The sequence below is a fragment of the Lissotriton helveticus genome, chromosome 2_1 (genome assembly GCF_964261635.1).
Source record: "Lissotriton helveticus chromosome 2_1, aLisHel1.1, whole genome shotgun sequence".
Taxonomy (NCBI): domain Eukaryota; kingdom Metazoa; phylum Chordata; class Amphibia; order Caudata; family Salamandridae; genus Lissotriton; species Lissotriton helveticus.
In genome coordinates this window covers 1181438764-1181453645 of record NC_136059.1, presented here as the reverse complement: position 1 = coordinate 1181453645, position 14882 = coordinate 1181438764, and the positions used below count along the sequence as shown (strand labels likewise).

Sequence of the window (14882 nt, the reverse complement as noted above, 5' to 3'; positions counted from 1 at the left end):
ACCGAACGCGAACAATACAGACGTAAAGGAAGGCCTTTTGGCCTAGAAAGAGTGTTTATATCGATTCCGAACAGGACATGTCGAAATCACATCCGAACCCAATGGCAGGAAAAAACAATCTGGGGATGGAGTCGATGCCCATGCGCACTGTAGTCCAGGGGAGCAGCCACCTATCTCATGATACTTCGAAGACTCTTCCAGGACAACAATGTGCAATCATCCGGACCCAACACTAGGCGGCGATCTATGCTATAGATATGAATTTAGCAGCCCACATGCCTCGAACACATAGTTACAAAGGTTACACAGTTATTAGAGCATAGCTGCATAGTTACATGTTAGGCCGAGACAGTCTCTCACCCTCCCCCTCCTCTATCCCTCCTTCATTCGCTGTCTACTTCCCATGCTCCTACGCCCTCTCCAATTAATCTCTCCCCTTCCCTGCTTTTTCCCTTATGACAGACATGATCATTGAAACCCCACACAATTTTCAAATTTGAAATAAACAACACAGTCCAAGTCCCAAAAACATAGCACATCATCTATATGAAAAATCTTTGAAAAATTCTGTTTAGTTTTTTTACCAATTGTTTTGTTTTTCCATTAGAAAACAATCTATTCTATTACAAAAACATGAAGGCTAAATTAAAATAAATAGGGAAAACTGAACTGAATTACATGTTGCAAACCTTATGTCAGAAAAGCATGGCATACAACTTACATCATTACGTATCACTTCCCTAGAATCCGCTAACAAATCCATCAATCTTGAGACACCTAGAAAGAAAAAGTCACACAATTATACATCAGTGTCCTATGAGTGCTGGAGTAGGATTAGTATACACTGACTAACCAAAGTACTATAATGGCAACTATCTGCTGAAAGTATCAGAGCTAATGCCATTCAGAATCCGTGTTAATTCTAAACATTAAACTAAAAAACAAGTTTAAATTGAATTAATAATTTTGAGTACAGTTTAATGGCTAGTGACAATCACCTGCAATTTCTACCCCCTAGTCTTGCAGCTAATTCAACACACTTATCGTCATTAACCCAATTAAGGGGCCGATTATGATTGCGGTTTTTCCGCATCCTCCGGGCCGGCGGAAGCCACCGCCGGCCCGGAGGATGCGAAAAAACCGCTGCGGAGCCTCCAAAGACCCACCGCCAAATTAGGATGGCTGGTGGGTCTGGAATTCCGTCTGCAGCTTTTCCGCCGCGGTCGCCTTCCGACCGCGGCGGAACAGCTCTAACATGGCTGGCGGTGTCTATCAGACACCGCCAGCCATATTAGGATGGTGGTGAATACATGCTTTTCCGCGCCGGCTTTTCCGCCGTGGAAAAGCATACGGACTTTCACTTCGGGGGCCCGTTGCGGGCCCCCTGGGTGAAAGGGGGGTGGGGGTGCACATGCATTTGCATGCACAAAGTGGCAGGCACTGCGCAGTGCCTGCTGCTTTGTGCATGCAAATGCGATGCTTGCATTTTTAACCTTGCGGCGGGTGCAGCTTGAAGCTGCATCCGCCGCAATGTTAAAGATAGAGGATGTGACCGCCACCCTGGCGGTCACATCCTAATCTGCTCGGAGGGAACGCCGCAGCCCCTGCGGTCGTTCCCTCCTCCTCAGGGGTCCGATCCTAATCGGCCCCTAAGTGTAAAAGACCACCAAATAAGGAATCTGAAAAGAATTCCGAAATATGTTACCTCTCAGGTAAGTAGAGTCAAAGTAATAACTATTAGGCAATTACATTAAGGTAAGCACTCCAGATTACCATATTTAATTGTATCCAATTAGATCCAACTACTCGCATCACAGGTGATGAAATAATTCTATTGGGAAGCACATTTGGTGAATGAACAAGGCTATCTACCACGTGTTTCACGCTCGTCTTTAAAGAAAAAAGCTTCCAAGCAGAGAATGACTAAGGAGGATATGACATGAAAGATAAACCAGACTTGAAGAAAATATTTTACAGAGGAACTCCTGAATACAATTTGCATCGATCAATAAAGCAGAAATACAAAAATAAACCAAATCATATTTCATATAAAAGCTAAAAAAAATATTAAATGTACTCCACTTCAAAAGGGCATTGATAATCGTATACAAAGACTTAATAAATTAATCATAAAAAGTAGATAAGTAGGCCTACACTGTCTAAGGCTCATAGTCTTGTGTAGTGGCTTAAGTAACCTCAACAAATTGCTGATGAGGTTCACAGCATCATTTCAAAAGGGCACTTGAAGATGCCAGGCAGCCAAAACCCCTTTCGACTGAGCCATCAGGGAGATGGAGCCCATTGCGACTCCCAGACAATGGCAATGCACCACCACCTGTGCACGACCCTTTTACTCAATCAAATAGCAAGACACAAGAAAGCGGCTACAAACTTTACTGTCTCGGGCAGGAATGATTTTGCAATTCTGATTTCAAAAACACAGTCAGACAAATTCTGCACATTTCTGATGGTCGCAACTGAGGCAGAGGAGGAGTGGTCAACTGAGAAGGCAAGAAAAATAATAGGTGGTAGAGCAAAATGATTAGAACAGCAGTGAGATGCCAGAGAAGAGTGAAATCTAGCTCCAGGAGGAGTCACTTGGAGTTGGTAGCTGAAGGGCTTTCCTTAAGAGAAATGTGGCAATCACCAAGGATAAAAGACCCTAGAAAATATGCTATCTGCCGTCAAGCCCCTGCAGATCAAACCAGCTGCCAATGTGGTTGCCTTGCAGACCTAACTAGTTATCAATGATGTGACCATTTTTGTAGGAAGCCACATTAACCCAATCAAAATTCATCTTACATCTAAAGCTGCGTTCAAATACCATTTAACTTCTTTTTAAACTAAGCACAAGAACTGGAGATTCAAAGATTCCGAAATCATGCTCCACTGGCTAGGGCTCAATGTCAATTGGAAATTGAGTGCCTAGTACAAGTGATCTAAAAGGCACTTCAAGTTTTACCTTGCGTCAAGGAGGTGTTAAGATCTCCTGCTTTCTGGTATTTATTTCGATTTTAAATGTATTATTTAATGACCTGTTATTAAAAGCCCATCTTTTTTGATAAAGTAAGGCACTGACTGAACTGGGAAGGTGTTGAGTGGTATCTATTGAATTAAACTGGTTCAGTATCTCAGCTCCTCCAACTCCTAAACTAAGCTGTAAGTATTTATCCTTCCCTACCCAAGACCCAAGACACTCTAGCGCATAAAGCAAGTCTCTTGGCTATTTAAATAAGAGCATACAGTACTGTGGCCCTAGACCACTAGTGTAAATTACATAACTCAGCCAGGGTATTTTCTGACTGCCACAAAATCCCCACATACATCCACACAAGGAAGAGATAAAATTCAAATCACAATCCATATTACTTCTGGACTATCAATCTGTTGAAGACATTAGGAAGAAGGAGTATTGGAAAATGAAGATGAAACAAAGTCAATCCTCTTAGATTCTCTACCACGAGTAGTGGAGAATCAACTGCGATTCACTTGAACTGGTCAAGGCCTGCACAATATGGATCTTTGGAGTGGGGTGCTTAGAGAGAAAACCAAGTGCTAGTCTATGCTGTCTGGCCACCTGCTGTTCTCAGGTGGGACAGACCATGGCTTGGACCTGTTAGATATCAGAGAATCTGTAAGAGCATCATTAAAACAAAGCAAGGGCTTAGATGTTGCAGGCTCAGGCTGCAGGATTAAATCAAAACATTTGTTTTAGTCTCAATGGCAGGCAGCTATAGCTCTGGCACCTTGGCTGCCCTACGGAACCACCACTGCGAATAATGCACTCTTCTCATTGTTGGTGGAACATGAAGCGAATCAGACACTTTCTGGATGGTGCAGCAGGTCTACTGGTGATATGTAAATGAAAGTGTAAGACATCAGTAGTGTAATGAGGATAGCGCATGTTGGCATCAATTTCCTGGAGTGCACCCTACTGTGGATAGGATAAGAGTCGGAAGCAAGGAGGTAATGGAGCCTCTCTTGATAGATGAGATGTGGAATAGGCAAAAGAATAGAACCAGGATGCATGACAACCGGCTGCGCTATTACAATTCCGTAGCACAAAATCGGTAGTGCTCGGGCTGACCTCGCTTAAGGTTTGACATAGGCAGCGGTGCTGGGTTGGCTAGAGTGGGAGTGGATAGTGCTGTCAGCGTGGTAGTCTTTATCAGAGTCCATACAGGCCCACCAGCGTGTCCCAAGGTTTCAGGTGGCACCAGGAAAAAACTGCCTATGGTAACCTAACTGGATGCTCCTGCAGTTCCTCGAGGGCCCAAAGGTGTGCCAGAGGCAGCTGGAAGCATGCTAAATATCTGCTGCAAGGCCTCTTTATAGGCCTCAACCTAGTGAAGAATTAAAGACAGCCTGTGAAACTTGGGGCTCGTCTGGATCAGATGAGAGCTTCAATATCGTGTGATTTGCATTATGATGCCTCGCACCTTCTCCCTTGAGTCAGATTCGTATGGTGGAGTTGAGTCCGGCCACTTTTTCTGCTTGCATTTGGACTTACCAGTAGACTTCGAACAGAAAGTGGAACAGTAACAGAAACAGCCTTGAGATTGGGACCAAACGCAGGCCACTGACTTGGAGCACATCTACTTGAAGGCCACGACTACTTCTTGTGCTCAGCCATGTACAGCTTCGCCTATCGGTCCCAAATTGCCTTCAGATGCAGTACGGCAGACTTGTCAAACTACTTAAGAGTTGCGTCCTAAGCCCAGGCACCAAAGGCTCAGCTCATGCAGCTCAGTTATTGACCTCTGCATTCTACAGTCGCAGCACAGCTTGAATTCTGTCACTTTCTACAGGACATCTTCCCCTAGCCCCTGCATGAAGTTTGGAAGTTGCTACAAAACTGCCAAATTGAGGAGCGGAGCTCTGGATCTGTTTCAGAAGACATAAAAAGAGGAGATCAGGGGAGGAGATGGCACTGAAATGCACCACTGCTTTGTCACTTCCTGGGTGGTTACGAGCCAATGCAGAGCACACAGTGTCACCTAGCAACATGCAGAAGCATTTTTATGAAAAGTCTCCAGTTCTGGTGTTAAACCTGGGGAATATTCTAAGGTGAGCAATCTGTTGTTAGAACTGTCCATCAGAAATTAACATTTTACGATGGCTGCTAACGGCTTTACCTTTCTAGGTTTACAAGCAATAGTAAAGCCAATAGCGATGAGCCAGCAGCCAGTGAGCAAAGAGAGACAGGAGAGAGAAGACTGGCAATAAGCCGCAACATTGCTTGATCTCTGGGCAGAGTTGAGACCAATAAAGAAGCAGACAGCGGGGGGAATGGGGGTTTGGGGCAGAGAATCAAAGAATGACTGTTTCTGAGTAGTGGAAATGTGAGAGGGAAAGCGCAGGGACAGCACACACAGGAAGAGAGATGACTCTCACTCACAGAAAGCTTAATGACAAATATTACAAAAAAGTAGAAAGAAAAATAGTTCCCTGATGTAAGCAGCAGAAAGATATACTCAACCAAACATAAAAAAAAGAGGATGAAACCTAATGAAAGTTATTGAATTTGGAGCAAGGAATTGAAATAGTCTATGAAGCCTTAAAAACAAACCACAGGAAGACCTGAAAACCCAAACCCACACCAAATTATGTTTAACAGTGTTGGTTACAAAGTCTTCTGAGGCAGACATCTAAAGCGGTTTGTAGCAAAATTCAAAAATTACATTTTAAGTTACAAATGAGTCAGCAATGCTTCAAGAATCTATCTGGATACCAGGCTCTGCTACAGCATGTATGTAACATACAATGCAGAAAAGAGAACTGACGTTTCTTACAACACACAAGAGCAATGTCCGAGTCATTCCCCTTTGAGTAGGTATGCTCTTCCAGCACACAGAATATCCAGATTTTACTAAAAAATAAATATGTATGCAAAATCGCATTAGGCATAACCCAAATCTTTAAGTAGCACATCTTTAGAGAAGAAGATAATTCTCTGCCCTCTACTTGAAAAGAAAGCACTCTTTTCTTTGTAAAGTTTATAGTTCTCCAAGGTAAGATTTTTGGAAAACGTGGATTTATTATAGCAAATAAGAGGCTGTCCATAGCAAAGAGCTTTTGAGGCTATTCCTAAATGCTAGAAATACAACCAATACCATTGGAAATTAAAGGAATCCTACAGATCGCTATTCGATGATTTGAGGGGGCAAAAAGAACTGTCCATGTTAAATCCAAGAAAGCATACGAAAACATATACTCTATGACAAGGTTGCGCATCAGACTAGAACAGGTTAACACTTGCCATAGACAGAACTGTGGCTATTTATCTTAGTATGGCTGCTTGACCTTGTGCACCCAAGCATTAGGTTTTTTACTTGTGCAGCAACAATTTAGGATGCTGAGTTAACAACTTTAACCAATGCAAATGAAGCACAAGTTACCACTTGTGTAACGATCTATCTGTAAGAGACATTAGTTAGTGATAGATTCCTTACCTTAGAATATCCCTAGGCGTCAGACTGGATCCGGAATTTTTTTGCGTAGCAGTTACCATGCGCATCGGTTGGCATCGTCCGCGGCTCCGCGTCCGTCGTCGACACCGTGATGACGTCGTCGGAGTACTTAGACGCGGCCTCCGCGTGCGGACGTCAGTTCTTATACACAGCTTTTCCCCACCAGAAACGCAGAGCCATGATAAAAAACCAACACTGGTGCCATGAAACTAAGGCCCTGAAAGGGGATGACCTTAACCCTAGATATCCGTTCGCAGAACGGGGAGGATGGGTGGGTCGGTAAGGAATCTATCACTAACTAATGTCTCTTACAGATATATTGTTACACAAGTAGTAACTTGTGCGTCTGAAAGGGACACGTTAGTGATAGATTCCTTACCTTAGAATAGATACCCCAGCAATACTAACCCCGGTGGTGGGTCAGCGAACCACCAGAAAGTCCTGGAGGACGGAACAGCCAAAGAAGCCATCCCTCCGGACTTGGCTGTCCAGGCAGTAGTGTCTGGCAAACGTGTGCAGCGAGGCCCACGTAGCTGCCTGACATATGTCCTGCAAGGGGACTCCCCGGCCCAGGACAGTGGTAGTCGCCGTGGCCCAAGTGGAATGGGCCCTCAGCCCAACAGGAGAATCCTTTTTAGCCAAGGAGTAGCACGCCTGAATGCACAACACGATCCACCGAGAGATGGTCCGCTTGTGCACCGCCCGTCCCTTCTTAGCGCCCACGTAACCAACAAAGAGTTGGTCATCCACCCGGAACTGGCGTGTGCGATTCAGATACTATGAGAGTGCACGTTTTGGGTCCAGACGGTGGAGCCTCTCTTCCACTTTCGAGGGATGCGGAGGCGGAAAGAAGGTGGGCAAGGTGATGGACTGCCCAATGTGGAAGGCTGTGACTACCTTGGGCAGGAAAGAGGGTCGTGTCCGCAACACAACCTTGTCCGGATGGATGGAAAGGAAAGGAGGTTTAGAGGAAAGAGCCTGGAGCTCACTCACTCTCCTGGCAGAGGTGATGGCAACCAGGAAAGCAGTCTTAAGTGTAAGAAGACGGAGAGGACAGTTATGAAGCGGCTCGAAAGGAGCACACATCAGGTAGGTTAGAACCAGGTTCAAGTTCAACTGGGGCATCATGAAAGGAACAGGAGGGAACATATGAGTGATGCTCTTTAAGAATCGGTTAACAATCGGGGACTTGAACAAAGAAGGCTGATCAGGTAGCCTTAAGAAGGCGGAAAGGGCAGCAAGGTAACCCTTGATAGTGCCCAGAGCAGAGCCCTGCTGGGCAAGAGAAAGAAGGAAGAGGAGAACCTCAGAAAGGGGGGCAGAGAGTGGATCCACAGCCTTTGCTGTGCACCATGCCACAAATCTGTTCCACCTGCAGGGGTATACCGACTTTGTGGAGGGACGCCTGGCTGCCAGAATTACATTACAAACTTCAGGAGGCAAGTCAAATGGCCTCAACTGTCGCCACTCAATCTCCAAGCATGGAGGTGGAGACTGGACAGGTTCAGGTGGAGGACCGTCCCCTGCTGCTGCGACAGAAGGTCATCCTGAAGAGGCAGACGAACCGGGGGATCGACTGACATACTGAGTAGCTCTGGATACCAGTACCTTCGTGCCCAGTCTGGAGCCACAAGGATAACTTGGGCCCGGTCGGGCCTGATCTTCTTCAGCACTCTGGGCAGAAGTGGTATAGGCGGAAAGGCGTACAATAGACCGCAACTCCACTCGCGACGAAAAGCGTCTCCGAGCGAGTGCCGCCTTGGAAATTCCAATGCGCAGAACTGATGACATTGCGCGTTCTCTTCTGTGGCGAATAGATCTAACCAAGGCTCTCCCCACTGCTGAAAGAGGCCTTGCGCCACGTCCGAGCTCAGACGCCATTCGTGATCCATCATGCACTGAAGGCTGAGTTCGTCCACCCTGGCGTTCAGGGAACCTGCCAGGTGTTGAACAACCAGGCCACGCCCTGATATTAAAGCCACTGCGCAGAGCCTCCTGGCAAAGGGTCCACGACCCCACCCCGCCCTGTTTGTTGCAGTACCACATGGCGGTGGTGTTGTCCGTGAACACCTGAACTACACTCCCCCGGACAGAGGGGAGGAATGCCTTCAGTGCAAGTCGGATCGCCCGCAGCTCCAGAAGGTTGATATGGAGCTGGGACTCCGCCGGAGACCAGAGGCCTCTGATCTCCGCCTCTCCCATGTGGCCTCCCCAACTCTGGAGGGACGCGTCCGTCACAACTACCTGCTCCGGTCGGGGAAGGGAGAGGGATCTGCCGCTGACCCAATCGCGGTCCTTGAGCCACCACTGCAACTGTCTTGCAGTGCCCTCCGAGATCAAGACATGGTCGGACAAGTTGCCCTGATGCTGGGCCCACTGAAACTTCAGGTCCCACTGCAGAGCCCGCATCCACCACCGGGCGTGATGCACCAGAAGGATGCAGGAGGCCATCAGCCCCAGAAGCCGCAGAGTCAACCTGACCGAGACTCGGGATAAAGGCTGAAAGATCGGAATCAGAGCCTGAATATACCGAACCCGCTGTTCAGGAGGATAAACCCGAAACTGCGCAGAGTCTAGAACCGCTCCGATGAAGAGGAGCTTCTGAGAGGGACACAGGTGTGACTTCGGCACATTGATGGAGAACCCCAGCAGGTGCAGGAGGTCGGCCGTAGTCTGGAGGTGGCTGACGACTGTCTGGGGCGAGCCCGCCTTCAACAACGAGTCGTCGAGGTAGGGGAAGACTGAAACCCCTAACCTGCGCAGATGAGCTGCGACCACCGCCATCACTTTCGTGTACACCCGTGGGGCGCTGGTAAGGCCGAAGAGGAGCACGGTAAACTGAAAGTGCTCGTGGCCTACCGTGAACTGCAGGTAACGCTGGTGGGCCGGCAGGACGGGGATGTGAAAATAAGCGTCCTGCAAGTTCAACGCTACCATCCAGTCTCCATGGTCTAGGGCAGCTAAGACCTGAGCTAATGTCAGCACCTTGAACTTCTCCTTCCGGAGGAAGCCGTTGACGTTCCGTAGGTCCAAGATAGGGCGTAGGCCCCCTTTGCCCTTCTTGTGTACCAGAAAGTAGTGGGAGTTACAACCACACCCTACTTCTGGCCCAGGAACGCGCTCTATGGCCACCTTGGCCAAGAGAGCCGTAACTTCCTCTTGTAGAAGTCTCAAGTGATCACCCGACACGTGGTGGTACTGCGGTGGCATGGCTGGAGGGGACGCCTCGAAGGGGAGGGAGTAGCCCCTTCGGACGATTTGCAGCACCCACCTGTCCGAAGTGACAGTGCGCCAGTGATGGTGGTAATGGCGAACCCTGCCCCCCACTGGCGTCACATGGGCCTGAAAGCACGGACTAGGAGGGTTTTGAGGCGGATGCTGCAGGGGTAGGTGTGGACTGGCCTCGCCGTTGTCCCCGACCGCCGCCATGGCGGTTTCCACGTCCGCCACTGTGCTTGGATGGTAGTCTGCGGCCCGTGGCTGGCAGAAAGTGTGGGGGCGCCCCTTCCTTGGCCACGAAAGGAGCGAAAGGCAGCCGTTTGCTGGCGCGGGGCCGAGAGGCCAAAGGACTTGGCTGTAGCCCTGGAGTCTTTAAAGCGCTCAAGCGCTTGGTCTGCCTTGCCGCCTAAGAGGCGACGGCCATCGAACGGCATGTCCATACGTGTGTTCTGGACATCAGCCGAGAAGTTGGCAGACCTCAGCCAGGCGTGGCGACGAATCGCCACCGTCGTTGCCATCGCTCTGCCTAGTGAGTCAGTAGTGTCCATCCCACACCGGATGGAATAAAGCGCCGCATCCAGACCTTCCACAAGGGCTTGGCCGAGTTTAGCCCGGACCTCCACCGGGCATTCTGGCAGCACGTCCGCGACCGTATCCCACAGAGAGTGGGTGTAGCGGCCCAAGAGGCATGCGGTATTTGACTGACCGCAATCCTAAGCTCGGGGAGGAGAATACTTTCTTTCCGTATTGCTCGTACCTCTTGGATTCCCGGTTGGGGGGAGCCAACGGGAATGCGGTCTGGGAATTAGAGGCCTGGATGACCAGGCTCTCGGAAGTGGGGTGGGTAGACAGAAAGCAAGGGTCGCCCAGAGCCGGGCGGTGGCGCCTGGCCACGTTCCTATCTACAGGCTGACCTGTGGCGGGCTTAGACCAAGTGCCCAGAAGAACGACTGATAGGGCCTCATTAAACGGCAGCAGAGGTTCGGCCGAGCTTGCCTGCAGGTTTAAGGACCTCAGTGAGGAGGTTAGTCCTCAAAGCCGCGACGGGGAGCTCAAGGCCCAAGGCCTTGGCCGCCCTCATCAGCACCACGCTATAGGCAGCCCCCTCCTCCGTAGCCACGCTAGGAGGGGAGACAAAACCAGTGTCGGGCGAAGTGTCCAGACCACTGGCATCCCCAAGCTCTCCTGTCCAGTCCATAGAATACTGACACTTACGTGGCAGAGGGTCCTCAGACCCCTCCCAGTCCCCCTCGTCACCCATCGCCTGGTACTCAGGCTCAAAGGATGGGGCCGGGTCATAGAAATAGAAATCTCCCATCAGCGTCGAGACACTGGAACCAAACCGAGGGCAGGACCAGGGACGGCGTCGTCCTGGGACGGCGCCGGGGGCAACACCCTTGGGGCCGCCGAGGTCGTGAGGTCGACCGGCGGCGACCCGGATCCGGAACCGGATCCAGTGGGGCCCTGCGGCGTCGGGACCGAAGTCGCCGATGGCGACGAGGCCGGAGCACCCGGCGGCGCCCGGGCCTTAGCACCCGGCCCGCGTGACGACCCACTCGGGACCGCTTGGCCTGAAGGCGCCGCGGAACCCGACGGAGGAGCGAGCAACCTCATGGCCATGAGGAAGTCATCAATCTCCCCCGGCGTCGCGTTCTGCCCAGGGACCGGCGGGTATGGAGCAGGCCGCGACACCTGCGGCTCCAGCGGAGCCACGTGGGCGGTGTGGCCCGAACCCCCGCCGCATCGCGCGAGCATCGGGGGGAGTCAGGAGAGTGATGACGTCTCTTCGACTTCTTTACCTGAGGAGCCTGAAGACCGTGGACGACTCCCGGAGCCATGGTGGCTCCGACCCCGCGACCGGTCCCTCGACCTCCTCGCGGACCGGGACCTCGAGCGGCGCGGGGCCGACTACCGAAGCTCGAGTCGCTTGCGGGACCTCTCCCGCCTAGCCTTAGACGTCAGGGCTCAACAGTCGGAGCAGGCCTTGTCGTCGTGGTCGAGACCCAGGCAATGAAGACACCGGGGATGGGGGGTCGGTAACCGACATCAGTCGGTCGCAGTTGGCGCAGGGTTTGAACCCGGGCATCCCTACCGGCACCGTCGGAGTCGTACAGACTTCGAAGTATATCAAAAATGATCGAAAAAGTTTAGTCAAAAATAGACTAAGGGTACCACTTTTTCCGGATCAGCGCTTGCTGGCGCGGAAAAAAGAAGAACTGACGTCCGCACACGGAGGGAGGCGGCGTCTAAGTACTCCGACAACGTCATCACGGCACCCATGACGCCAGACGCGGAGCCGCGGACGACGCCTACCAACGCGCATGGGTACTGCTACGCAAAAAAATTCCGGATCCAGTCTGACGCCTGGGGACATTCTAAGGTAAGGAATCTATCACTAACGTGTCTCTTTCAGATACAAACAACTGGGTTGAAAGGCTGTCGAATACAAATATATTGCTGCCCTCAAGTGTTCCACTGACTGAGGGAACAATTCCTCTGTGCCAGAGTGGATTTATCTAGACAGTACAGCTTGAAAGCCTATTTGAAGACTATAGAGATTCCAGAATAACTCTCTTTGAAGCTGATTTAGCGAAAATTGATGAAGCAAAAGCCAATGGTGCAGAAGTGCAGATATTTGCTAGGCAGGATAGAAACGACCAGTCTTTTGCTGCTTTTGCAAAGAGGGATATTCAGTCTTTAAATGCCTCAACAACAGAAAAACACAGCCCTGTTTGAGAACCTCAAACGTATAATTAGTGAGCATTAGTGACAGGACTGTAAAACCATGACTGACAACGAAGATCTAAATAATTGTGATCATTATATCTCGGAGGTCCTGATGTGCTCTAAACAGTTTTCTGTTGCAGGGCTATTTGTATCAAATACTTAAATAAAAATATAAGTTGGACACGTAAAACACTATCACGTATTTCCAGTTTCATGGATCAAAACTCTACTATGTTACTAGCGTCTCCGGTATAAAAATGCCAGTGAGTTGACTGTGCTAGGCAAACACCACTTGATACTCCATATGGTGCTGTAAAACATGCAGTTACTAAATCATGTGTTTTAGAATTCGGTTTCTTTTTTTTTTAATTAAATTACTATACCAGAATTGTGGGCTCTGCTGTGCAATATCTAGGTATTGACAGGAGAACTATTTTGCAAACTGGTTTACAGAATCATACATCTGGTCTCTCCTGCAATTCTTTATTTTGATAGAGGGAGGAGGGATGCCCCTATGCAGGGTTTTCTGGCATGGTATTTCATCAAAGTCAAAACCTGCACAAGATGTGGACCAAAACACTAGAAGGCTAAGTGGTCCTACTCTCAATTTTAGGCCACCAAATATACTGGGACTTTGAAGGGATCTATTTGCATGCTTCAGTAATAAGAGGGCCCATCCCAGGAACAATCCATGCTAGGCTTCTATAAGTTACAAACGGAAAGTGATAAGGACATCATATGTATTCCCTACCAGGAGGACATGTTTAATTTGCCCCAGGTGACACTTTCTTAACTGACACTAGAGGAACCCATGACTATATGAACTCCATTACATGAGGGAACAAGGATCCTCACAAGACAGGCACATCACAAAGACGTACAGAAGACATAAAACATTGCTGGTTATAAAATATATGTAGTATTATTCCGCTGTATGTGGATGTTACTTCTGGGGGAAGAGAAGACGACATTGCTGAGCCTAATCAAACTCAAAGCAAACTTTGATCACTTCCACTTTGAGGTATAGAGGCACCATCAAAATGAACAAGTTACTTATCTTCGGTAACGCTTTTTCTCTGTGGATACAGTATCTGCCTGTGGATTCCTCACCCTTTGAATTTACTCTGCGCCAGCATTCCATGGAAACTTTTTCATAGCTCTTCCACCTCAGGGAGGACGTCACAATAGCACTGCTCAGCTCGTGACTCTGTATGACGTTACCGGAGCCATAAGAGGACCTCGTCAGCCCGCTGATGTCAGTTCTACCAATTTTTTCCGTGCCTTCGAGGCGAACGGGTGAACCGACAACATATCGCAAGTATACACAGTATAGGCTAAAGCCAAGACATTTACTAGCGGCAAGCATCACATCAATGCAAATGACAATGAAATACAATAATGCCATGCCCAAAAATGTTTTCCGTATAGGTAGGAGACAATGGGGAATTGGGTGGGTCAGTGGAGGAATCCACAGGCAGATACTGTATCCACCAGAAAAAGTTTCCTCACCGTTTGAATTGAATCCCCAAGCGGTTCCTTTTCCGGAGGAGGGTGTTTACTAAATTATACCAAAAAATCCTGCAGCACAGAACGTGCAAAATGACGTTCCTCTTCACCTCTGAATCTAAGCAATAATGCACTACGAAAGTGTGGAGGGAGGACCAAGTTGCCACCTTACAGATGACAACCACAGGAACAACTCTAGCCAAAGCTGAAGAAGAAGACTTCGCTCTAGTTGAATGAGCTCTAATACCTTTAGGAGGCTCCTTCTTGGCAAAGGAGTAGCAGATCTTAATGCACAAGATGATCCACCTGGAAAGCTTTCTCTTGTGGACAGCTTTGCCCTTCATTCTTTTCACATAACCAACGAAGAGCTCATCATCCTGCCTAAAGTCCTTGATTCGGTCCAAGTAGAAGCGGTCTGCCCTTCTAGGGTCCAGGGGGTGAAGTCTCTCCTCCTCCTTGGAAGGGTGATGGGGGAGGATAGAAAGTGGGTAATGTGATAGACTGCCCTAGTGTGGAAATCGCAAATAATCTCGGTTAGCATAAGCTGAAACCATCTAGTTTGTGGCATCCATTTTGTCAGCTAAGAAATTCTGCCATCCTCTGCTGCTCGTCTTTTTCCCTGCCTGTGCTATCTATTAAAGTAAACTTTCTGACTCAGCTAAAAGCAATATGCATGCTAAAGAGTTTGTAACTGCCAGAACACCTGGTCTCAGACTCAACTGTCAATCTCTTAGTGTTGCTATAAGCACTCCTGCTCCTGCTCCCACTCCCACTTTGCTGACTAAGTGATTTCCACATTTGTCCATGTTTGTCAGTAGTTATTCCTGTTTAGGCCTGTACCTTCTATTTGTAACTACATGATTACCAGTGCAGAAAATCAAGTATAAAAGCCCCATGGACTGCGCATTCAAGTCACTATCTCCAGGAACACTCGAGGGTGTTGTATGGACGTGGTCTCAC

At 48.9% G+C, this 14882-nt stretch overlaps 1 protein-coding gene across 6 annotated transcripts in view; it reads right to left on the bottom strand.

Annotated features, from left to right (window-relative positions):
- Positions 1-14882, bottom strand: part of USO1 (USO1 vesicle transport factor) — a 515242-nt gene that overhangs the window by 340253 nt on the left and 160107 nt on the right. For all 6 annotated transcript variants that reach the window (XM_078676053.1, XM_078676052.1, XM_078676055.1 and 3 more), the window contains exon 7: positions 722-777. In XM_078676053.1, coding sequence (XP_078532179.1) covers positions 722-777 — 56 coding nt within the window. The remainder of the gene's footprint in view (positions 1-721; positions 778-14882) is intronic.